This window comes from Crassostrea angulata, chromosome 1 (assembly GCF_025612915.1).
Source record: "Crassostrea angulata isolate pt1a10 chromosome 1, ASM2561291v2, whole genome shotgun sequence".
Classification (NCBI taxonomy): Eukaryota; Metazoa; Mollusca; class Bivalvia; order Ostreida; family Ostreidae; genus Magallana; species Magallana angulata.
In genome coordinates, this window is record NC_069111.1 from 12,644,105 (window position 1) to 12,669,795 (window position 25,691).

Below are 25,691 nucleotides of genomic sequence, written 5' to 3' on the forward strand. Positions count from 1 at the left end.
CTCTATGTGTTTGAGAACATACATGCAGTTAGTTTAATTGTTGATTCTTAATTTGTTTGGACACTGGTCAGACAATTTTTGGCCCCCACCAAGGGCTCAAAGTTTGATGTAGGCTTATAGATATTTGTTTTAGATCATCTTGAGAACTGTAATAATCATTGTGATATGATTTTGAAATCAGCCTTTTAAAAGTGGCTCAATGTTCAACATAAGAATATTTGCAGAAAAATTTGAAAATCTTTTTAAACAGGGTCTTTTCTGCTACATGTCCAGATATTTTGTATATGACTCCATAAATCAGATTTTATTATGACTATTGTTGCTCAGGTGAGTGATGTGGCCTATGGGCCTCTTGTTCTTTATTTTACTTCACCATTATTTTCCATGCTTTAAAATCATCAGTACTTTTTTATACTTTTTTGTGAATAATATTTTTGGGGAAGGGGTTTGGATATGGTCATTAAGTGATCAGAAATAGTTTCATTTTATTTAAAGCAAATAGCTCACTATATCATGATGTGTAAAGCCTAAGTTTGCATTGGTCTCGTGAAGCATGGGAGAATAAAACATTTGTACAGGACAGGTTGACTGAATCCACATTGTGGAGTGGGGAACATGCTGTATTGCCATGGTTATCAGGAAGCCACATCGACTAAGTATCCTCGATTACTTTCCGTGTCCTACTTGAGACACACACTTGAGCTTTATAAACTGGTACTTGTAGATATTTATTTTTCTTGTGGCCCTTGATTGCGTGTGTCCTGGGAGTTTTATATCCTCCTGTTGTTTGATAGAGGCCCCCTTATATCATTGTTACAGTCTCTTCACTGCCACAGTCCCTTCACAGTGCATCTTCTGTGTTTGTTTAACTCGATCATATCTGGGCAGCTTTTCTATTTTGGGAATTGTTTTTCCCGCTGCTTCTTCATTCATAAATGGATTGTACCCGCGTGTTATTGAGGAAAATGGATTTTTGATTAAAACGTGCAAAGATGAGACCAACAGGTAGATTTTTTTTACTATTAGTATTTTATCTTGTTTTTAAGATTTTGTTTAACATATTGAATGTATTTATAGCAACAACTACTTAGCAGTAGGTAAAACTTATAAACTGTTTACTTTTTATATTTAATTATCATATAGATAATTTTATGAAGCAAAATATTGAAAATCATTACAATTGGTTAATATATCAAAAGCATTAACCTTGGACAGAAATACTATCTTTTTAAAAGGTAAGTAAGATTTCCGTTTATTTTATAAAAATTGGTATGTTGTACAAGTTTTTTGTTATCAGTTTGTTATCTGATTTTCCAGATGCATTAATTTAACGAATACTTATTCATTTGTTATGTTAATAATTTGTTTTATCATAAGTGTTTTTTCTGAAAATAAAGGAAGTTGATTTTCAATTGGGCCATTGTCTAAAGTAGAGTGTAATTGAAGAGATTGAAGTGTTTACATCGTATTGTGTTGGTAGATGAGAAATTGAGTCACAGGACATTGTTCTTTTTATTTAACATTTTAATTCTTCTTTAAAATTAAGTTTGAGTTCTGTAATTATGTCGTAATTTATTGCACATTATAGGAATATTATGTCATTGATAACCCCTCCCCCCCCCCCCCCCCCCATGAAAAAACATCTCGATGCCTAATATTGAGATAAACTTTAGGAGCAGAAATATTAGTTGAGGATTTAATTTCGTTATTTTCGTTGGCAGTATAAATCAACGAAATTTAATCCATTACGAATTTTTAACTCAAGTAATAATGAATACAGAGAGATAACAATATGCCGAAATTTAATGCCAACAAAATATTTTGTAGTTTAAAAACAATGAAATTCTGACCAAACAAAAATATTTGCTTCTACAGTATATTAAGAATTGCACTGCTTGATGCCAGGCAAAATTAATGCGCCTTTACTGGAATATTTGAGATATTTAAGAGAAAATCTACATACCTTTATTAAATGGAAAAAAAACAGCCGTATTCTCTATAAATCTACCATTAGAGGTCAATTTATTTTACGGTAGCTAGATTCCTAAAAAATTGATAATGATGAAAATAACTGGATTAATATTTACGGTATCTCAGACAAACTTACATGGAACTTTGATGAGGTATATTAGTAAGTGGTCTTATTTTAATTGCGCTGCTTACTTTTATGAAATAGTGGGATTTAATCCTGTAACCTCTTTTACCAGTCATTGAACTGTTTTCCACTGTCAAATTGTCTGGATGTACGTGGAACAAACGTGATTCGTATCAACATTTTTGCATGCATATTGTGTAAAAGTTAAGTACATGTAGGTGTGCCTAATAAAGTGATTATTGATTGATTAATTTATTGACTATACTCTGTCCCGGGTTTTTGCTTCCACCACTTAAAATTTTTGCGTGATATTTCGTTAATCATAAATACCTTTGTGCTCAAACTACGTTCATCAACTAATATGAAAAATGTCCGGATTATCTGTTTTGAAACGCCCCCTCTACCGCTTAAGGTTTTAATACACATCCCAAAATAGAAAGTCTTCGGGGATTTTGCATTGCATCAGCCATTAATAAGCACGGATGATAACGTTGTAAAATTGCGCGAGGTATCTCGAGTACTTCCGAATGGAGAAAACATGTAACCATTTCCCATTATAAATCTCCTTAAGAAATTTGTTTTCATTCCTGTGAACTTTTATGAGTGAAAAATAATAATTGTTCAATGAAGATTTCTTTCACAGGTATGTGTATTTTTATTAAAAATCATCAAAAAGTAATGGAAGCATTAACTTGGGACAGACTATAATTCATAAATTGATATTTCATATTTTGATATGAACATGTCAGAAATTGTATCAAACCCTTAATTTGTCATCAGTGCACATGAGCAAATGATGTACTAAAACAACAAAGATTTGAAACATTTATTTATTAATAACTACCCAGTAATTTTTAAAGTATTTCTCATTTATGGCTTCAGTCATGCATCTCCTCTTTAGATAAGTTTTGTTTTACATACAAATATAATTTTCATAAAAATAAAAAGAGCAATTAATTAATAATGCAAGTACAGAGAAGTACTTGAAATTACAAACATTTCTTTTTCATTGATCATTATATGTAAAGAGAATTTGATTTACTTTTGAAAAGAATTAAATGTTTGTATGTTGAAATGTCAATGTGAAATGAATTAAATGTTATAATTGTCATTATCAAGTAGATTATAAAGTATGTTGATTTATGTTTCCTTAATATCAAAGATATAAAAAAGGAAGACACTTTAAAAAACATTTTGATGAAACTTAATTTTGCTATAAATTTCTAGTGCTTTCCGACAAAAGTAATGTAATCAAAAGCATTTATAAAGTGTCATAATTATTTTTTGAGAGGCTAATTCTATCGCAATGGAAAGATGAATGAGTACAGGAACTATCAATTAGAAAAGGAAATTAATTTCTGCGCATATTTTTTAATTATTTATTTCATCATAAAATACAATATTACCATGTGGTCTTTCAACCATGATGTACAATGTTAGAAATGTTGTGTATACACAATATGATAAATTAAAATATACAAGTGCATGGACGTCAAACGATCCTTCAAAAATATTTTTGCCTTCATTAACCCTTGTCAATCAAATACATGCATTAGAAAATACAGGAAATGGGATAAACATTTTGATGGATTCCATTTTTTTTATTGCTAATAAAGAAGGGGATATGAAGCTTTTAAAAGATATATAAATGGGAACAAAGGGGAATATAAAAAATATATAGATATATAATCCGACGCATTGATCGTATGTGAAACAAAAGCCACCAAATGGAGAATAATTGATCTGGATTATATGTAAATTTTGCTTATCTGCATTGCCTCTCGTTAGAATTAACACCTCCATGTGCTAGCTAGCTATCAACATTTTTCCTACCTGAGAGAAATGTACATAAATAAATGTCCAAACATTTATGCCGTTACATAACCCTCGGTAATGGCCAACAGTGTCAGTGAATACATTGAGAGCTTCATTGATAAACGGCCCCACTGTCGCTATCTGACCAGTAATCAGACTTCTGTATGGAGTGTGTGGGACCGCAGGCATTAGAGAGCACCTGTCGTATAGTACTCCACTCACACTTTGCCGAGGGCTGATGGAGGACTCGGGGACTGTGAAAAAAAAGTCCGCCCCAGAGGAACTGATCATCATCGTTTATGGTAGGTGTGTGGGGAGGGGGGATTATAACACCTACCCCCTTTGAGAGGTGGGGGGGGGGTAAAATCAACAAGTGGACACTATGGATTTTCCTATTAAGGCAGTCATGAGTGATACTGCTTGTTGGCAGATAGGATTACCTTTGGATTAATTGCTCAAGTTTTATGTATAGATGCACAAGGAGTTTATTGATGTGAAGTATATTGATGTGCCCTGGTATATATACATCAGGGGACCGGAGTGTGTGTACACATGCTACATTACTACCATGATGGATTTACGTGTTACAGACCAAGTTACCTTTGTCATGTCAGAGCTAAATGAGTGATCGAAAGAAAATTGCCTAATTTCAAGGAAAAAACATCCTTGCATTGGTTGTTACATAAGAAATGTTTGGAATGTTTTTGCCCCTATTAGCAATTTTATGCTGTGTAATTCTCTGTTGTGTGTGTGTGTTTTGTCATAGTCTTTCAACTTTAAAATCTTCTTTCCCTTATTTTTAAATTGATTGAATATCAAAAAATAAAATTGTCATTACAAATTCATTCGTTCTATATAGAATTAACAGATGAATTTGACAATTTTGACCATATGGTCTTTGGAAATTATCCTTTGGATATGCTGTACTTCAGCCTGTAAGTAATCTACTGTACCAAAAAATCGGTTCCGATGTTTGTATTGTAGCCTTCCATTAGTTGTCTTGCGATCTTCTAGATATGTATAAGTATAACCTTGCAGAGATACAAAATAGATACAAGTACTTCATATACAGTTATTGTAGACTGGTAGTACATTAAACACTTTTAAAAATAATGGACAAGGATTATGAAAGTTTCTGTATGATAGTATCAAATTATAATGCTATAGCCCTAGTAGTCATTTGACCTTGTAGCCTGAGACTCTTACTTATGTAAGTTATATAGTCATTGCATGGTTACTTTGTTATAAGTCATTGAATTAGCTCCTATTTAATTCTGCATTCTCACTTACATGTAAAAGCTACATACAATGTAAAGCTGTGGAAATACAATATGATTTGGCTACATTTTTGGTTTCTGAGAGCACCTGCTTCTACCATGTACAAGTTTAGCCATTCTGTGTATCGTGTCGTAAGTTGGGAAGCGATTCTATAGCTTTTCCCTGCAGTTCTATTATCGGTAATAAAAGCTGGCCATGTTGGTCTGTTTAGTTATAAAAAACAAGTACATTGAACTTGGAATTTTATTTTCTTGTGCTAAAATTGCAGACCTTATTAGCAATTGAATTCTCTTTATCTGGTACATGTATCAGTTTTCATCAATAGACTGATCATTTGGCTAGTTATTAAATATATTATTAATAAATGTTTGAAGGTACTTGCACAATCTTATCGTGAGCTTATAAATAGGAATTATTACAATTAACACTCTGTGGTAATATGTGCATAGTCCTAATATGTTACTTGAGATAAGTAACTTAACTGGGTTCATGTATTGTGTTCAATATTCATTTCGGCAATTTTGCCATTTGATTGATTTCTAGTTGATTGACATCTCCTCCTGAATTTTGGGTACAATATGTAAGGCATATTAATAGTAGCAAAAGCTAGGCATTTTTCTGTAATGCCATATAAACAGGCATCGATATAGCCGTCATCCAAGTATTGTTAGAGGATTATAAGTGGATGATAATCATGATAATAATAGGAAGTCTGTAACCTCTCTGAAGAGAATAATTAGCGAAGTGGTAAATATTCAAGGACCTATGCTGTTCAAAGTTTTGCAATGATTTATCGCGATCCAAACATGTTCCATATCAAGGAGTAAAGGTGCTCAACGTAAAGTGTAAGAGTTCAGCCTTGTTGTAATCTCATCTACTTCATACTATGTTGTTCAGACAATCTGTTGCCACCCCTCGGGTTATGTAAAGGTGCTAGCTAGTCTGCCATCAATATCGACTGTCAATGAGGATTATGTTACAAACAAATTGCTGCATCTCATGCATGTATCACGAAATCAAATACATGACAGTAAACTCCCCTCATGTGGGTTAAAAGGGTGTCAGTGTAAAATGATCCAGATGCAGAGGATGGGACTGGTACGTTTTATCCAAAATAGACTGCAGATATTGGCTTTAGGATATGTCCTAAATACGTACACTACTGGCAGCTGACAATATAGATAAATTACTGTGATATTTATCAAAACCACTAAGGATTATGTACATATACATGTACTTACTCAGCTTTCAGTTAAACTTGGGTAAAATCCATGAGAATAATAAAAAAAAAATTGTATGATTTGGTTTTAGAGTTAATGATTATACTCAAATCAACCATAGTTTCAATGTTTGCAGATGCATCATTTTCCAGTTTCCAGAGGTAATAATTTCAAGCTGCAAACAATGCCCATAATCAGGATGTTTTTTCTAACTACACATTTACTTTTAAGGATCAGATACATGTATAATATTGATCATACAATATGGGTATAGTCCACTAATGCATTTTCCATAGGCGGTAATGTTAACGTTATGGTTCATAGCTCTGGCCCTAACTTTCGTTCAGCAACGAGGGACCTCTTGAATGAAAGCTCATCAAATTGTCTCTTTGCTGTTAAAATTTCGTGGTTTGAAGTCAGATTCGTTTTCCGGCAAAATGCGTCTGTATTGAAAAACTCTGAAAATGAAAGTAAAAGTAGGGAATTTCTCAGTTTTGGAAAGGGTGTACATCAAACAATTTCAATTCTTTTCTTCAAATGATAATTCAATTTTGACACTTGTTTTAAAAATTGCAAATCCTCTTTTCTGACATGTGTCAAGCATTCTGATTTAAAATGTCCCAATAAATGTATATACACTCTGCAAGTATAGGGACTATTTTGCTTAAAGGCACTTCTTTGTTGTCCTACCGATTCTAAAAATAGTTAGAGGGATATACCCATATGGTATAAAATTATGAAAGTATTGCAATATCTTGTCTCAAACACTTAAAGAAATGTATGCTTATTTTAGTTTGTGATATTTATAAACCTGCTTAAGTACCATTAACTTAATAAACCTGTTTATATCAATAACTGGCCTTGAGGTTTTTAGTCCATGTGTGTTATTTGGTTTAAATTTAGTAAAAGGAAGAAGCCCTCATAGTTCTGAAGTTCAAGAGATGAATTCATTTATTGATGTTCAAGAAAAGCAAATACTGTGAATTGAAGCATAAATCTTAAGGTGAATTTAAAACATTTGAAAGATGTGTTTTTAACTGTCATTTTTCTATAAATTATAAAAAAAAATTGTGAGAGATTTTTTTCCCATGCGTGATATTTGAAATACATGTATATCAAGATTGCATAGAGTAATGAAATGATTTTTGACCAGTTGTGCATGTTAAAGATCAATTACTTTAATGTAGATATCCGCATTTCTAACTTCTAGCCGAAGAGTTCATGTATAAGAAAATTTAAATCATGATGTCATTGTGGATTGAGCAATAAAAATACAATCTTAACGGGATCATTTGATCAATTTTGACCGTATGGTCCAAATACCCCTAGCTTGCACGCAGAAATGATGCTGCTTGAACTTTTTTTGGTCTTGTCCATCACAGTGGAGCATTGATCAAGTCCTTGGAGTGTGGTATATCTACTTATTAACCCTGACGCCCCTGTCCTGACCTTAGGAGGTATAGATCTGTGTACAGCAGTGGCCGTTGTGCTGGGCTGACAGTACGCTGAGGCTGTAACAATGATTGATATTTCATTTCCTCCTTTGACAAGTTTATGTCACAGTCTGGGCCCAGGGGACTTATGGTGTACACAGGTAGATCACTATATACTCTGTATCTCTACCACTCTCCTGTCTCCTATAATCACTGAAGGATTTTATTAGAAATCTGCTCTCTCTCTATTTTATGGGCTCTGTTTTATGTATGATCTCCTATTGTAACCTTTGTTCTGGTCAGGATTCTGAAGTCTAGTAAATTCATGTGTTTGATCTTTAAGGGTTGTATAAAGGGATAACAATGATTTGTTATAGATAATGGTGCTAAGATTATGAGCCACTTAAGGGTGACTAATCTGGGTGTTTTTTTTCACGTGTCACAAAATTTGCGAAAATAGGGAAAATGCAGTGTAACCTTTTCTATTTGTGTAGGTCAGTTTTGCAGTTTAAAAAGTTTCTTAATGCAAAAGGTACCGCATATAATTTCTCGTATTAAGTATTTTGTGATGCAAAAGTGATTGCAAAAAAAGGTGACAAAATTACATCATCAGAAAATTTCCGAATAATTATATCCAAAAATTGTGCCAGTACAAAAAACTATGCTGGATAGTTGGTGATATTTGTAAACATTTATTAAATCAAATTGTTATGTTTACACATGTTTTTTATAGTTCTGCAGGAAATCCCCTTTTAGGAAGTACCGGGAGTAGGAAATGTTTGTAGCGGGACAATAAATTTCTTGTCAGTAATAACATTGTTTTTAAGTGTGAATAGTCTCAACTGGTTGTTACAATTGCTACACTTGTTTCTGTGACAGACAAGCACTTTGTATTATGAGGCACAATTGTGTCACTTTTGTCATAGCCTAGAAAGCCCTGAGGGGTCATGACCTAAAGAATCTATTTCTGACTATAATGTTCTTATCTCTGTCATTTATGGCTTACTTCTGTGTTGTATAAATCTTAGAAAATGTCAAAACTATTAATACTAGACACTTGATCAGTTCAATTTGCTATGTTAAATGTCTCAATTTGAAATAGAATTATTGTTAAGAAATTGATGTTTGAAAATTATTTGATTTTAGGAACTAGAACTCATTCACAGGGAAAAAACATGTGGCTAGAAAAAGTTGTCTCCCTTTTCCTGTATATTAATTGATTTGTTGTCTGCACCATTTTAAAAGTTCTCAGCAGCTAAAGGTTATATGAGTTGTTACTCTAAAGTAGTAAATGTCTTTATGGCTTGAAGCACTTCAGAGGGAGGAAAATGGCATCCTTAAAGACATAATTTTGAAATTGTCACTGATGTATCATGGTCATGATTGTGTTTGTAATTATTTTTAGTGTGTAAAAAATGTGACGTTTACACAACTGCACATGCCATATATTTGATAGATACTTTATAAAAATTGGCCCAGAATTAACATTAGTACTTCTGACCCAGGAGCTTCCATTATTAAATTATCCATTGTGAAATTTTCAGTTGTATGTCCTTTGATAATATTCATTGGTGACTAAGTTGCAACCATTTTTAGACTATTTTTTGCATAAAATATTCAAATTCAAATTCAGGTTTTTGAAAAAAATATTTTTTCCTTACTAGAAAAAAGGTTATATAGCTAAGGTGTAATAATTCCAATTTAAAAATTGTCACAGGTAAATTTAATAGTACTGGATATGTATTCCTGAATATTTTTAATTTTATAAAAAGATTTTTTTACAAATATTATGGGTATGATAGTCCAAATTAAAAAAAAAAAAAAATACCTGTAGTAATAAAAATATATACTTAAACTAAGCTACCTGCAGGTTAGTTTATCTTCAGACTTTTTTTATAGTATGACTTCTATACTAAACTCCCGTAAAGAGGCTGACTTTAGTTTTCATTGCGCATGTTTTTGCGCATTCAAGTGAAATACAGTGTATTTATACTTTTTGTAATTTTTTTTTACATCAATAATAAAATTGAACACTGTAAACTAAGTACAAAAAGAAAAATTGAAACTTTTTCAGGAAAATTTTATTTTTTAAACGGTTTTTCCGTTGCACAGTAGGTAAGCATTGCCATTTTGCTTTTTTGACGTTATGATAAAATGAAGCTTTGTTAGAATGTGGTATAAGAAATAACATAAAAGAAAAAGTAAAAAAAAATTTCACCGTTGAAAATCTTTACACAGAATAAAGCTATCAGGGATGTTTTTCTTAACTTTTGAATGAATCCATAATACCAATCGAAATTTGTTATACTCCAAATATAGAACAAAATTTGGTGCATTTAATATTTGAGCTGACGCCCTTTGAAAACCAGACGGTACAATTTAGTATTTTTTACATATAATGTAGAAAATTATATTACCAATCAAATATTACAATTTGAGAAAAAAAACTAATGTAGTATTTTTTTTTAATCTGCTTCAAATTTCGGAAAATGACAATTTCCTATATATATATAATTATTCCTCTAGTTAGTGTACTTGTATTTTGAGATGGCCCCTAAAGAGAACCCTATGGTAGATTTTCTTGAAACTTCGCAGGTTTACTAGAGTTGTTGTAAATTACATATGGTTAAAAAATGAAGTGTTTTGCTATTGTATTTTTTCCGTGAAAAAACCCAAATCGGCCTCCTTAAATGTTTTCTGTTTTTTTGTGCCACATTTGTGCTCAGTAGTTTCACTATGTTAATGACTTCCTCCTTGCAAGTGCCTGGTCTTAAAATTTACAGGACGGAAAAGATAAATGCAACATATTTAAAGTTTATATAAGAACAATATACTAAAGTGGTAAAGGATTTTAAATTATGTTTTATGGAACACTCAAGTGTTCCCAAATCTTGACCATGTAAGGAGGACAATTTACCGTAGTAGCATGGGATAACTTTGATTTGATAGGTAATGAGGGCAAATGAAAACTTTAAGTACATGTATTCTTTGTGATACATGTGCATATGTTTGAGTTATATATACCAGTTGGTGAAGATCTGTGAAATCTTTAATTCTTAACCTATAGAAAAAGGTGTTGAACCAGTAAGACGCTATCATATATCTGATACCTAACAAAACAAACTACCATAGTTTCTTAATTCCCAGTAATTTACTTCTATAAGCCTGTCCTGGGCCATACTCTGATTTATGTATAATAAATATCTTCATCAAGTTTTACCATACTTTTGGGTCACTAATCTTAAATGCCTCCCATTTTGTCCATCTGAGCTTGTCTCTAGTTGCTGACCTTTTAAGGGTCAGCTTGCCTGAGCTCCATACACTCTGCCTGCTTTCTCTGCTTGTCTGGTCTTCTTCTCTTTCTGTGGTTTGAGTAACCTGTGAAATGAACCTTAATGACAATTAATGCTAAAACAGTATATCATTTTTTTTTTCTTGGTGGTGGTATTTTGGTCTTTGTAGCATCAAGTTTGGTAAGCTTTTTAAAAAAAATCATTTATTTAGGTTACTTTTTTGGCATTTATTAAACATGTTTGAGGTAAAATCATTGGGTTTCAAGTATGCACAAGCATATTTTACATGACTCCATTAGTCTTTTGGAATAAGGGTAAAAACACATGATATCTCGCTATTTATGGTCAAAGATCAAAGGTTTGCTCAGTTCTTGTTAATGTAAAGATTTTAGGAAGACTCAAGTCTCCATTTCCAGTGTGATTGAACTATATGTCCTTTTGTGATTCGTTCTATGGGAAAGGCTGATAAAGTTATGTCTTTTTTGCATTGTTCTATACACTACAGATAAGATTTGTCATTCATCTGGTCATTAATTGCAAGAATCACTGACCAGGTACACGAATAATTTTTTCTATTAGCAAGGCATGGAGAGAAAATTACTAATGCCGAAAACTAATTATCCTTTCTGGAATGTACATCATAGACATGAAATAATACATCATCCCTTTGGAAAGTATTCAGTTCAGTTAATTTTTTCTTCAGGCCATTTGATGGCTAATTAGATTTTCTTATAGTTGTAGTAATAAAGATTGCATGAAACATACATTAGGGAAAGAGATTTCATAGGGTGTGTAAAACTTAAGTACAACCTGCGGAAGGATTAATTAGCATTTGGTAGATAATTAGCTCAAAAATTAGATGCTGCAGTAATTAAACATCAAAGACAAGCTTCAGAGAAGTCCGTGACAGACGATTAATGGGGATAGTAACACCATGTCACAGGCATTAGGAGGCTTGTGATTGGTCGAAATGGGTGTTACATGTAAAGGAATTACAATACAACCCTCACTGGCTCCCATCTAACACCTTTTAGCATGTCTGACTTAGTCAAGTTGTTAATTGAATCTAAGAATGGCTACTTAAGCATGTGCATTAGATTGTTGAACTTGTTTGAGGCGGAAAAGGGGGGGGGGTCACAGTGTGGTCTTCTTTGGGTTATTCTGTTGGGTTTTGTTTTCACTTTCGTATGTGGCATCCCACACAAAACTTACAGCTGCTCTTGCAGATAGAAGAGACAAGTTTGCTTTTAAGTATATACAAACTGAAGATCACAGACTCTATTTAGATTTAATCATATAGTTCTTCCTTCCTGATTTGTTATCAAAAAGTTTGACTTACCGGTATTGTAATTTTGGTTTTACAGAGATAACTTAATTTTCGTTAAATATTTATTATCGTTGTCTTTCCATTCCACGAATCATTATTATAATTTGCTTGTGAGTCAGTGATCTAACAAACTGATATCTTTCAATTTCCTTTTTTGTCTATAAAAAGATTAATTAAACTACCAGTATGTGAAAAAAAAATGAATGTATGCATGTACCATTGAAGATAATCATAGTTAAAAAGTATGGTCAATGTGGATTGTAAAAGTAATCCAATGTGAAAGCAATATGACCTCTAAGACAAGGGCAACAGACCATGCATGGTAATACCACCCCCCCCCCCCCCCCCAAATTATTCCCCTTTTTGAGGATTTGTCATATTATACAGTTGGTTGGTATGAGCAATATGCAAGTTAACTTGAAGAATGCAAGCAATATTATAGGCCTGCATGTGAATGATGACAGCTTATTTTGACATATGATTACAATTACCCATCGCCAAATCTGAGGAGAAGAGGGAAAAAATCCTTCATCTGCATAATCAATACGTATAAGAGGCAATGTGACCGTTGGAACAGCAGGTATATGATTGGACACCTTTCCTGTGCTTCAGGCCAACAGTGAAATTTGATGGCAATCATTTAGAACAATATGACGCCTAAATAGGTGTTAATGATTGGTTAACAAACTGATTATCCACACAACCATCCACAACACCAGTCGGCTTTTCGAGGCAATTTTTGGCATTGCACGGTGAAACCGAAATCATTTTGAATTGGTAAAATTTATACAGTTGCCCAATTTTCAACAGATTTTTCCCTGCACTAAGAGGGGCTTATTCAGCCAATTGAAATGGATTACTATTTGGTGATAAATAGGTGTAAATGAGGCACAAATTTCAGGATTACTAACTACCTAGAAAAATTCCCAGGGCTAGAATAAAAATCGACTCGGCCATGGATGTTTTACATGTGAATATCAGTAAGTAGATTTCAATTTAAAAATATTAGCAATGTTTCTTGCAGGCAAATTTATGTACAGAGATTATGGAGAAGGAATGATTTCACAAAAAGCCCAGAAGTGCCATATTTTGATTGTTTAAATAGCAGAAGTTTGACTGTTAATAGGGGATTTAATAGGGGAATAATTATACTGGTGGGAGGACGAAAAGCCAATAGAAAACCAGAAAACATGAATAAATTCTCTTTTGGTCATGTCCACCTTCCCAGAATATTTAATCAAGTTAGATATTTAAAAACGTATATATGTTCATGACAAAAAAAAGAAAACTTTGTTGCTTTTTCACGGGATGATCTAAAAAAAAAAAAGCTGGAATTTAACCTCATTTGTAAAAAAAAAGTTCCTTAAATTTTATTGGATTAAGAAGTTATTTCTGCATGTAGGAATGCTACAATTGTCACCAATAAACCCAACTATTTTTGACACTGAGTGTTATTTGTACATCAGCTGACATGACAACTTGCCCTGACCCGAGTTTGCTATGATACAGCAGGTGCATTTGAATGTGTGCCTGCGTGAAATATTATGTACTTGAAATATGTATACAGCCCAATGTAGATTATGTATGCAAACATACGGTGTAATGTTCCATTAGCCATCAGTCATTTTGATTCATGAAACGGCCTAGTTTCTTTTTCAAAACTTTCTTTGTATGTTTAAACTACTAAATGATAAATTCAGGTTTATATATATTCGTGTTTAGCTTTAAACTGGTAGGTTTGAAATTGCTCACATCTCTAAATTTAGTTAGTGGTACCTGCAGAGTATTTATAAACAGAAGGTTCTTAGCTAGGTTTTCACAATTTAGATAAGCTTCATAAATAATTAGAGATTACTCACTGCAGGTACTATTAAATTTAAGTGAAAAAGTTTACATATTTTATTAATAGCTAGTAACTCTTAGCGATGATTTTTGTCAAAGCTTTTAAAGCATTATTTTGAAGATGTTGAACAAAAAATTTCATACTCTAATATATGTAAAATCTAAATGAACTGTTATTTTAACCTCTGAGGCATTTCAGCATTATAATGGCCACCCATCATCATGGCTTAGAACACAGAGTGACAAGGTATAGGACTATTGATGTGGTCATCTTCAACACTATAAGTGGCACAGAATCTAATGATAAGTGGGCCAGACCCAAAACAAATGGCTCTGGGGATGGGCTAGTTTTATGTTCAATTGAATGTTTCATTGTGTGTTAAGTATCCCCCGAGACTGAACATAAAAAAAGGCGATGGTATTGCTGATTTGTTGATGGTATCTACATATAATTTGACAGAAACAGGAGATAAGGGAATAACAATGGTTTCATTAAGCGAGCGACACTCTTTAAGGGGGCATAGAAATAACACTTGACCTCAAAAAGTCTTCAGATTTTTTTTTAACCTGCATGTTTGACACAATACTTTTTAGACTTGATATTGGTCTGTGGATATCATCTTCCTTTTTGGCTATAAGTTGCTTGATATGTACTGTTTAGATATCTCATCGTCCTTAGATATCAACCAACAATGTCATTGTTTTTTTTTGCAAGAGAAGTCATGGTTGAGGTATCCAGAATGCCTTTTTTTTAAAATCTAACATATAATATAGAAGTTTATCCTTTGTCATAATTTTTAAGACAATCTTCTTAATTATCTTTTTGATGATTGTCATAGATATCAAAAATTTATATTTTAAATAAAGAAGAGTGATGTTGCAATTTTGTACTATAGTTTTAGAATTGGCAGAATACCCAAAGTGTGAAACTCTGCATAAAATGTATGGTTCTGTGTATTAGATACCAATGTAGATGAAGAAAAAATTGAGGGGGGGGGGGGGAGGTACTAAGTACGTTGTAAAAAGAAATTATTATTCTCTTGGGTTCACTTATATGCTTTTCAGAAGGGGGAGGGGTGGGTGGGAACATGGTCTAGCGCCAACTTTTTTAGTTTGTGGTGACATCGGTTGGTGAAGTGTTTGAAGATCTGACCTTTTTCTGTAGCAAGGCTTTTTGAGAAAAAAGAGATTAAATGGTAATTGAAGAATCCTTACTGTGTCCTCTGAGATAAAGAGATGTCAGTTTGTGTTTAGTTTTATATAAAGTACTGGTATCACACTGACACAGTTACTGATTAACACATGTTTGAAAGCTATAGGTAGAAGTACATGGACTATGATACCGCCCAGGATTAGTATTTGTATAAGTTCTGAGAATTTGCAAACAATTGACTTTATTAATCATTCCGAAAAAACCTCTGGGTTTGTAAATGCACAGGTAATTAAATCTAGAGATTGTAAAACAATATATATCTAAAGATGTACATCCCACTCTTGAGATATTTTATAAAACAAATTTTTTTTTAACTCTATTATAGCTAGTCTTATGAACATACAGTAAATCAGTACCATGTGACACTTTTTAAAGCATTGGCTGATCATCAGTGATGTGAAAATTTGTGACTTTGATAAAGGACGAAATGAAGAAATTCCATCACCTCATATCGATTCATTTCAAATCTTCAGAATTTAGGAACTTCATTAATTGAAAACCAATGGCATTAGATTGAAAATTTTGGCTTGATTGCTGCAATAAATCTTCAATTAACAAATTTGTGATGATATATTTGGAATGAAGAATCAATCGTGTTGGCAATTAACGCGTTATTAGAACATGTCGTGTGTACGAACTTTCCCATGGTGCCCCTGGAAGCATGCAAGTTTCTTGGCAAAATGACGCAAAAGTTGCGCCTAGAGCTGGCGAAAACAATCTGCCCTTATTAGTTTGACTATTAGATTTCTCCAAAGATTGTGTTAATTCACATTTATCACACCGGAGTGAAATTCAGACACATTTAAGAGTTGGTAATTAAATAACGTTTTGGTAAAAAAACATTAATTTTAACTTGCATTGTTTGATGGATGAGGAGCCAGGCTATGTGGATTATTGAAATTGTTGTTTTATCACCAAATATTTAGTTTGCCCCTGTTTTGTCCCCTTACTTGGTTCTGAGATTTCTTGAGTCTCTATATATTTCTTTATTAAATCTGAGTGCTAAAGACCTTATTACGTCATTACATATTCTGATACTACATGTAGGTGCTAATTAATGGCAATATATTACTCACTTATCAAGATATTTGTACTAAGATCATTGGTCCATCATGCTGAATAGAAGAAGCAATATTGGTAAACATATTAACGGTATGTCTTATCAATTGTAACTATTTTTCACCCTAGTTTGTCCACTTGTTATTTTTTGTTCTCAATCAACACTATTGCATCACTTGAGAAAAGATGCAGGAGAAAACATTTAAAGGTAGGATGGAGTGTTTTCAACTTAAGCATTTGTTTTATGTTGAATACTGGTAACACAATTTTATTTTCATTTCCAGCATGCTATTAAAATAAGTACTATTAATTTGATTTCATGGGCATTAGAAACAAATTTTAATACCCTATTTAAGTCATAAAAGGGTATCAAAAATTAATAAGTGCAAAAGGAGTTAACTTGTGTCAATTACGACACCATAGATTTAGCTTTACATATTATTAGCTCATATGTTACACAGTGTTTGCACATGTTGAAAATTTCAAAGTTTACTAAAATATTTTGTGTTTCAAAAGTAAAAGTTAAAAAAGTGAATTGCAAAGTTTGTTTCAAGAAAGTGAATACTGAAAATAGCATTATGTCCTGCCAATTGAAAGTACACTTAAACTTAAGAGGACTTAACAGTCGTCTTGAGTATTTCCCTGATCCAAGCTTCATTGAAGTCAAATTATTCATGAAATTCTTTGTCTTCTCAAGGATGTTTTAAAAGCAGGCCATTATTTTAAATATGATACCATGCTTAAATGGTATTTTACATTAATGGCTGAATGAAAACCAAAACGAAACATGCTCTGCCAGAAAGATTTTGTTTCTGAGCTGGATTCTGAGATGTGATTTATGGGAAAGCATTATGTTTTAAAGTTGGTGCCAGGATGCATTGTTAAATTAGCTCAAACTTAAATACATAAAGATGGAACAATTTAATTCTTGCTCCATTACCAAACCAGGCATTGTATCTTGTATAAATATTTTTCTCAATTCATCCACATTGAAGTAGGTTAGGATCAAAAATAAATTGATGTGACAGTCATACTGATTTGCAAAGAATTCCATAAATTGCAGTACCTAAAATACCAATCTATATCATTGCCCAGCTCTACAATCTAGAGGAATTTTTTCTGCATACTCTGATTTGAATGTTGACAGTACTGAGTAATAAAGTCAAATTTTCATCAATTCTTTGCAGGGAAATCAGATTTTCAATGAATATCATTCACCAGTGTGTCCATTCAATTTCTTCTTTAATCCTTCAGATTTGGTCCTCTTATACATATTACCAGTCAAAAATCAACTCATCCCAGTTTTATGAATTCTATTTAATCCATTTCCTGTTAGGAGACCCTTTTTATGCACCAAAAGTATTACAGTGGCCTGTAATGGCATGTTACCCAGCATACCAAGGCCTCGATGCAGTTAGATGTGTCTGCTATAAACACAATTAGGCCTACGTTATAAATGAAAAATATACTTATTTGGCTGCTAATCAAATCCTTCACATGGTTATATAGCTATTATAAGGCAGATGCTCATAACCATGTTGTTTCTGGTACTGAGAGATTTTGGAACAAAAATAACTGCATGTATCTTTTTTTAACCTTAGACTGTCAGCTCCATCCTAGGATAACCACCAGCTACATAACCTTATTATTTTAGTTCTTATCTAGGTATTAATGTAGATAGATGTCATTTCCATGTCCAAAGATACTTGCAGCAATGGGTTTTTAGCTTTATTTGACAGGACTGCAACTGAAGGAGCAAGATTTGAGCTTAGGGAATTCTATGTTCATTGTCTTTTACATACTGGATAATTGCAATTCTTAAAGCAGCAACTGTGAGAACAGAGGAAACAACTTTGTGTTTGTCCTTCGTTGATAAGGTTAAAAAAACACAGCTCTGTCAAATACTCCTAAGTATAGCATTGTTTCAATTCTAGATGTAAAATAATAAATTTGGCATAGCTGTTATTATGATCGTATTCTTTCCTTTCAGAAGATGGTAAGAACAATGGAGAGAGTGAGATGTGCGAGACCACCACTGTCATCATTGACACCAGCAACATCAAGGTAGAAGATGGCGGACTCATCCACCTGGAAGAGTGTCCAGAAGATGATGAAAGTAAGCAGTTTTCTTCATTTTCTACATTGTTTTCTTCATACACTGTATGCTAATATCTATTTTCTGTATATAAGGAATTTTTTGCTCTCATTTTCTCCCGTCATTTTTTGGACCCATTTGCCTTCATTGAGGTGGCCAAATTCAAAACTGGTTTAATTGGAAACAGCAACTTTTCTTTAATAATTAAAACTGTGTATTAAGAGCAAAAATAATCCTGCTTACAGTAGTTTTAGAGACCTGCACATTTCATGATTGTTGGAGTAAGTAAGTATAATGATTATTTTTACTTAAAATAAACCAAAGAATCTTTTTACTTAAAATAAACCAAAGAATGTATTTATAAATGTAAAATTTTAAGCCAAAAGAAAAAACTTGTTTCCAAATTGTCAAAACAACCAATTGGCTTAAAGGGTACAAAAATAACACAAGCTGGGCAAAAAATGATTACTGTCAGTTTTGAAAATGTAAACGATGTCTAGAAGTGAAATCACTATAAATCTAGAACAACGTTTAATCTTATTCAGACAATGTAAGCATTTCCCTAGAATTTGGCAAAACGAAAAAAGCTAATCTGACAAAATTGAAATAAAGTATAAAACTTTGGCATATTAGTAATAATTTTTGGTGCTGTACAATGTGAAAACAATATCAGAAATAAGTTGTTGATTTGCAGATTTGATACCATTTTTGGATCAAATTAAAGAAAAAAGGAATGGTAATATTTGGTAGCATGGAAGAAAAGGCATAAATTTACAGTTAATACCAGTCGCAGAATAATTAGTGTATCTTCTAATGGCATTAATCACCACTGATCTCCAGGCTTAAGTCTGAAATGTGAGCAATATATGGGAATGCTTTCATCAAGATTAAAGTTTTCTGGAAGCAAGGGGAGAGAACCATATATCACCCTGACAACCAGGGGGTGGATCCAAGCAGGTGATTTACCACAGAAAAAATGGGACCTGACAAGGACTGCTCAGGTTACTGTCAATACTGTGCAGAATTAAGGCCTAATGTTCAGGGAATCTATTTCATGCTCTGGGTTTTATAGGGTCATTTACAGTCATTAGGAAGTCCTGTACAATCATGGGTGTTTATGAGAGACTGTTGACGCTTCATTAGAACTGATCATTCACAGCAGATGGGAAATGGCTCATACATTTAAATTGTGCCATTTTCCACTGCAGTGAGCATTGCACAAAAATTGAAGGTGTCAAAATCTAATGGTTGTACTGGCATGAAAATATGCTGAATAATGGAATTGTGTATTGAATAAAGAAAAACATGGAATATTGGCAAGGCTGATGTGTAAAACATGTTTGTTCAAAAAGCTTTTGATTATGTCACTAAGATTCTACATTTTTCCCGTCTTCAAATATCTTTAGGGTTCTAAATACATGTACTTGATCTTTGATTTGCACATGCAAGTAACAACTAATTTCAAACTTTGTGATCTTTGATGCCACTAGGTTGGTTAAAAGGTTAATGAGTAATACCCTGAATTGATATTTGCAAATTTGTGAGGGAAGGAAGGGTGATGGGGGTGTGTTGCTGCATCTGAACAGTTATTATACCATAATCCCACAGAGTACAGTAAAACAGGCTTATTAGTGAACACACTTATAATGAATTGACGTTTATAGTGAAGTGATTTTCATTCCCCTTGGGTTTTAAACAAATTGTGAAGCTAACGGATGAAACAGATTATGTTTATAACGAAGTAAAATCCCCATTCCCAGGAACTTCGTTATAAGCGTGTTTTACTGTGTATTGAATGAATTCTACTATTGGTTTATTTGTTTGCTGAAAATTATGACCGAATATTTGAAAAAGATCACGGATTGGAAGACTGTGTCTATAATAAATGATACTGCATATTGTTTTTTGCCCTTATAGATAAGAGAAGATAACTCTAAAATTAATCAAGCTTATTTCAGCACAATACTTCTTCTATTAGAAAGCAATCAATCAGATTTGTAGAGTCAATAAAAGCGGCCTATTAAGGATGGGCAATTATCAAAGTTTCTAACTGAAATCCCCCCACAAAAGGCATCTTCTAATTAGGGAGATCAAACAATTCCATCACCTTCATTCTATCACTGCCACAGAGTCCTGCAAATTATCCTGCCCGCCTTCCATGATAAATTTATCCGTAGCTTGCTGGTTTCACTTCCCCTAAATTTGCTATTGACAATTTCTGGTTCGTTGCTGGAGAAAGAATTAATCACCAGGTTCCTTGTTAGACCTCTATTTAAGTATTAGCACTATTTTGGTACATTCTCCATTAAGAAGCTTACACAACATGCTACCATCTTCACAAATGAACACTCCATTGTGCAAAGCCAGTTCATATCGTACTGGGTTAGTACCAGTATTCTAAATTGTTTGTCACACCATGCAGCAACCTCTATTAGCTGCTGCATTTTCTTTCAAGACACAACATAAGCTTTTGTTCACATAAATTTTTAAATTACAGGTATTGATCCCGAGTTTAATGCTTAGTTTCTAAAAAAAAAAAAAAATTGAGAAATTTTTATTATCATATGAAATAGGTTTTGCAGACAGTAATGTGTAAATCAAATTAGATATGACCAGAAACAGTCACAGTTGTTGTGTATGGAATGTTTTGTTTTTGCTTAATTTAGTACCTTTCTTCACTTTTTTGCTCTAAGGTAATTGATGACTATAGAGCAGTGTCTGTTTTCTACCTGCTTTCGTCTGGCAAAACTGAACAAATATAAACCCCAACCAGATATCAAATGTAGCTGGGTAATGAGAAAGTTTGATTGATATCAATTTGGATATTATGGTACGATAGAAACAAGTTGTAGGACATGATGAAGAAATAGGGGAAGAAAAATGTCTGCCTAAGGCATGAAGGAACGCAGGTGTCAGTGAAAAGAAAGGGAGATTTGTGCAAATGGAACACAACCTCGTTCAAATCACTCATTACGGAGTTCCTGTTACTCCAAGACTACATTAGCAGCTATTCTGCAGTCAACATTCAAATGTAAAGTTTTCACAAACTTTGGGATGTGTTTATGGCAGTAATTGTGTATGTACAACGGAAGGCAATCTTTTCGTCGAAACCTCTAATGAGCAGGTTTTTTTTTTCTTCGTTACCCCTTCTCGCTCTCCCAGACTTGATGCATACAGTATGGCATTTTGTGTCTTTGTCTCTTCGCTGTTGGCTGATGCTGTTTCCCTGTAGTCCATGGAAGAAATCAGTCTTAATCTGACTCCATGGTCCAAATGTATTATCAGATAGACGGGATGAAAAAGAAATGCATTTACAGATTTATGAACAAATGTCGGTAATCATAAACAACACACCATTTATCACTCGTTTACTGCTAGCTGCAATCAGATCACTTCCATGCTTATACTTCTCAATCAGAAAATTTATTTGATAAAGATCATTTGATTCGTCCCTGCTTCCTCCCAGGATGCTTTGTGTGGTCGAGAAAATGAACATACTTTATTGATATTTTTGTCAAGAAAACTATTTTCTACCAAATTGATTGATTCATTTTGGCAATAAATTCTGACTTTTGGATTAGCAGCCCCCCATTGTTGATCTCTCCACATTAGCTGTCTTTGTGAAGCTCTGAAATGCTTATATTGCCTGCACAAATTGACACTATATATCAAGTTAAAAAAAGAAGCTAGTTGTTATTAGATTTATTTCAGAAGAATATGTGAAGATTAATGGGAAGTGTCTGAGTCGCCTCCCTTTGCTTTGTGTTGTTTCCAATAATGTCTCCCACACTTGACAGAGATGGAGTCCAAAAACATTGTAAAATTGATGTATAGTTAATTTTTCTAGCCACTTAATAAGATTTTTGTCTGTTTGTAGATTTTATGAAGTGTTTTTAATGTCAATGATCTTGTCATTTGATTTTTCGCTCTTCAAGAATTTTGGACCACTAGTTCTTAAATCACTACTACCCGGGAGAGTATTTCGCGGGCTCATCAGAAAGTTAGAATTTAAACATTTAAGATATTTCAATCACATAATTTACATTTGCACATATATACTGATATGAACCTACCGGTATACACAATAGAGCAAAATTGTTCATTCCAGTGTGAACTTTTTAAAGGGTCAAGAAGTCATATTTTTGACATCACAATGATTATTGATCACACAAGCTCATGATTTGATTGTTTCATTACAAACATCATCATTCAGCCATGATTATAAATCTTTATAATTCAGAACTATTTTACTTTTTCAAATGTAAATAAGAGTAATAAAAAGTAATGTTCAAAAGTTCACCAGAATATGAATTTGATTAGCCCCAAAAGATTAGCTTACCTTCCAACCAAATCCATATCCTGGTGAACTTTTTGATATTGATTATTTCTGAAATAAAACAATTTAAGTTTTAGCATAAGAGCAGATTCTTTCCCATAAATACACATGATTAATTCATTTGAATTGATACCTGGGACTGAGACTAAATATTGGTAAAACCGAAGTAAATTACAAAATATGATTTACAGTCACACCTGACATCTTGGCGCAGTAAAATAAACCCTTATTCTTTTAAATCATTGATTTAATTTTAGGTCTTATATTCAAAATTGATGAAAGTCTCCTTTATTATGAATTTATTGGTCACGATCATAAAAGTCGCTGCAAACCAGTTCATTTCCAGTAAGACGTGAAATAAAGTTACGAATATAAGTTTGTTTAGAGTACCATATTCTTACTGAATGAGTGGGGTTTGTTCTTGTCCAACTATTCTGTTGTTGACTGGTCTGTTAGTCCAACATCAGTTTTATAGGACTGCTAAGTAATTGTTACCAGGGAAACCTTCAAGGCCCAAAATTGGCTGTCATCATCAGAAAGTCTTATCTTCAAGTTCTTTCCAGCCAAATGTTAATATTCAAGTTAACAACTCTTTTGTAGGAATTGACCATTGTGGTGTTTTGTAGTTCATCTTTCGAGATCTAATATGGGCAGATATATGTGACTCCATAGAAGAGTTTGAAATCTAATTTACCAAAGCTTGCCAAAGCAATTACCTTTTTCAGAGGGGCTATATGTGCATGTCTATTATAGATTGTACAGAGAAAATTATTTTATGGTAATTTGGCAACCTGCAAATAAATGGGATTTTCTCCTAACTTCTTGGCTGTGACATCCATCTCAAAAGTCCACTTTTGTAATAGATATAGCGGGTGACAGATTCAGTCTTCAGACAGACCCCCTGTTGGGGCCATATCATGGGGAGTCAAAACCATCGAAAGCAATCAATAGCCACGCAGCAATAACTATGGAAATGAAATGAATTAAACAGTGTCAACCACTAATCTGGACAAACCTCGACAAGATTTACACGGAAATTAATTTAGTTTTCTGAATTTTGAGGTGATATTAACAATGTCATTAGAGGCGAGGCAGCGATGGGGATCGGAGAATTCAGTTCAAACTCGATTGTCATTTGATTGCCTTTAATGACGGGCCCGTGATTCAAAAATTATGACTTGTGGACTTTTTTCTATTATGATAGGATTAATGCAAACATCAACAATGGATTAAACATTTCAGCTATTAATCAGATGAATTTTGCCACTGACACTGTTAGATCTTTCCTACAATTGGAAGCCTGGAAGAGAGAAACTGTAGCATTCTCGATAATTACGTGTCTAAATGAGCTCTTCTATGCAAATAAGACTTCCGTCATTGTTTCACTCTAGGCTTCGTCGTGATTAATTTGAAACCCTTTTTCCCGTAATTACCTGTAGGACTTGCAAATATTCTCAAAAACAATATTTTAAATACGCATGATTTTTCCTACATGAACAAAAAAATCACTGCAATTGGTATCTGTCGTTATCGACATCAGAATTTTTGAAATAGTAGCTAGAAACAGAAATCAGACGGAATTTTACAAGTCATTGTTCATGTATGTCAGTTCCTAGTTCATTCTATATCATTGAAATTTGCTCTCTTCTTTGAAAGATTTTTATCGTGATAAAGTTCAAAAAGGGTTTAAATGATGAACTGAAGAAAATATCGACTTTGTAGTTCTAAGACGAGACTGAATATCTTCTTGCTTCAAATACATTCCAGGCCTCTTAAAATGATACAAGGTTTATTTGCAATTTATCAGCAGATATTTTATTTGCACTCTCCTTTTGAGAAGGTATTTTTGGTTGGTTAGGGGAGGGTAGGGGTGTTGCTATTACTGTTGGGATTTATTTTTCTGTACAGTATTGAAACCCACGTACATTATACCCTGTCCTTTAAGTTATAAGTTATTCTATTTATTTTATTGATGGAATTTACTATCATATGAATATAATTACTGGCATGCATATAAAGTTAGAAATATTTTTAAGGTATGATTGATTATTCATACATGTATCAAAAAGATCTATCTAGTCAGAGGATTTATTTGTGTTCAGACTTAGAGTTTTGTTTTTGGTTTATAAGGTCTTTTATTCATTTTGTGCATTTGTTTACTGGCAGTGCTATGGGCTAGGAACCCCTGCACTTTTACTGCAAAGGCTAAGATTAAATATTTTCGTAGCACCTGAGGTTAAAAAAAATCATTACACGCTAACCACGACTGTAATTAATTTCATATATCGATGTGGGCCGAGTGCTTTAATTACATAATTGCTTATGAAAATTTCATGCCTGATTAAATCTGCAAAGTTTTTATGAGACTTTGTCAGAAAACAGAACTCCTCAGTAACGAAATATAGTTAATCAAAGGCTATAAAATTTTGATGATATATTGGCAGAGGGACTTGATGAATGGGGTTCAAATTTTCTCCTGCCTGGTTTTCTGAAGAGAAAATTAATCAACTCAAACAGAGGTTACCTTTGCTTCATGTCAAAAAATTAATTTGTCACAGCGTGATAGCAAAGTCCAACTAAATCTTTCTCATTAGGAGGCATCATTTATGGGCTTTTTTCTGCTTTTATCTGCGTTTTTCACTCCATTGATACGGGACAACTATTACCTGGATGCCTGATTTTATC

General features: G+C 33.1%; 1 protein-coding gene across 7 annotated transcripts in view; it reads left to right on the top strand.

Moving 5' to 3' along the window:
- LOC128162087 (LIM domain only protein 3-like) overlaps nt 1–25,691 on the top strand; it is a 46,054-nt gene that overhangs the window by 4,082 nt on the left and 16,281 nt on the right. The window contains exons 1-2 of one of the 7 annotated variants that reach the window (XM_052825611.1): nt 720–1,005; nt 18,569–18,691. In XM_052825611.1, coding sequence (XP_052681571.1) covers nt 993–1,005; nt 18,569–18,691 — 136 coding nt within the window. In that variant the 5' untranslated portion in view covers nt 720–992. Of the gene's footprint in view, nt 1–719; nt 1,006–3,583; nt 4,213–12,895; nt 13,442–18,565; nt 18,692–25,691 lie in introns of those variants that run through there. The other 6 variants (XM_052825533.1, XM_052825372.1, XM_052825317.1 and 3 more) reach the window with 6 other exon arrangements.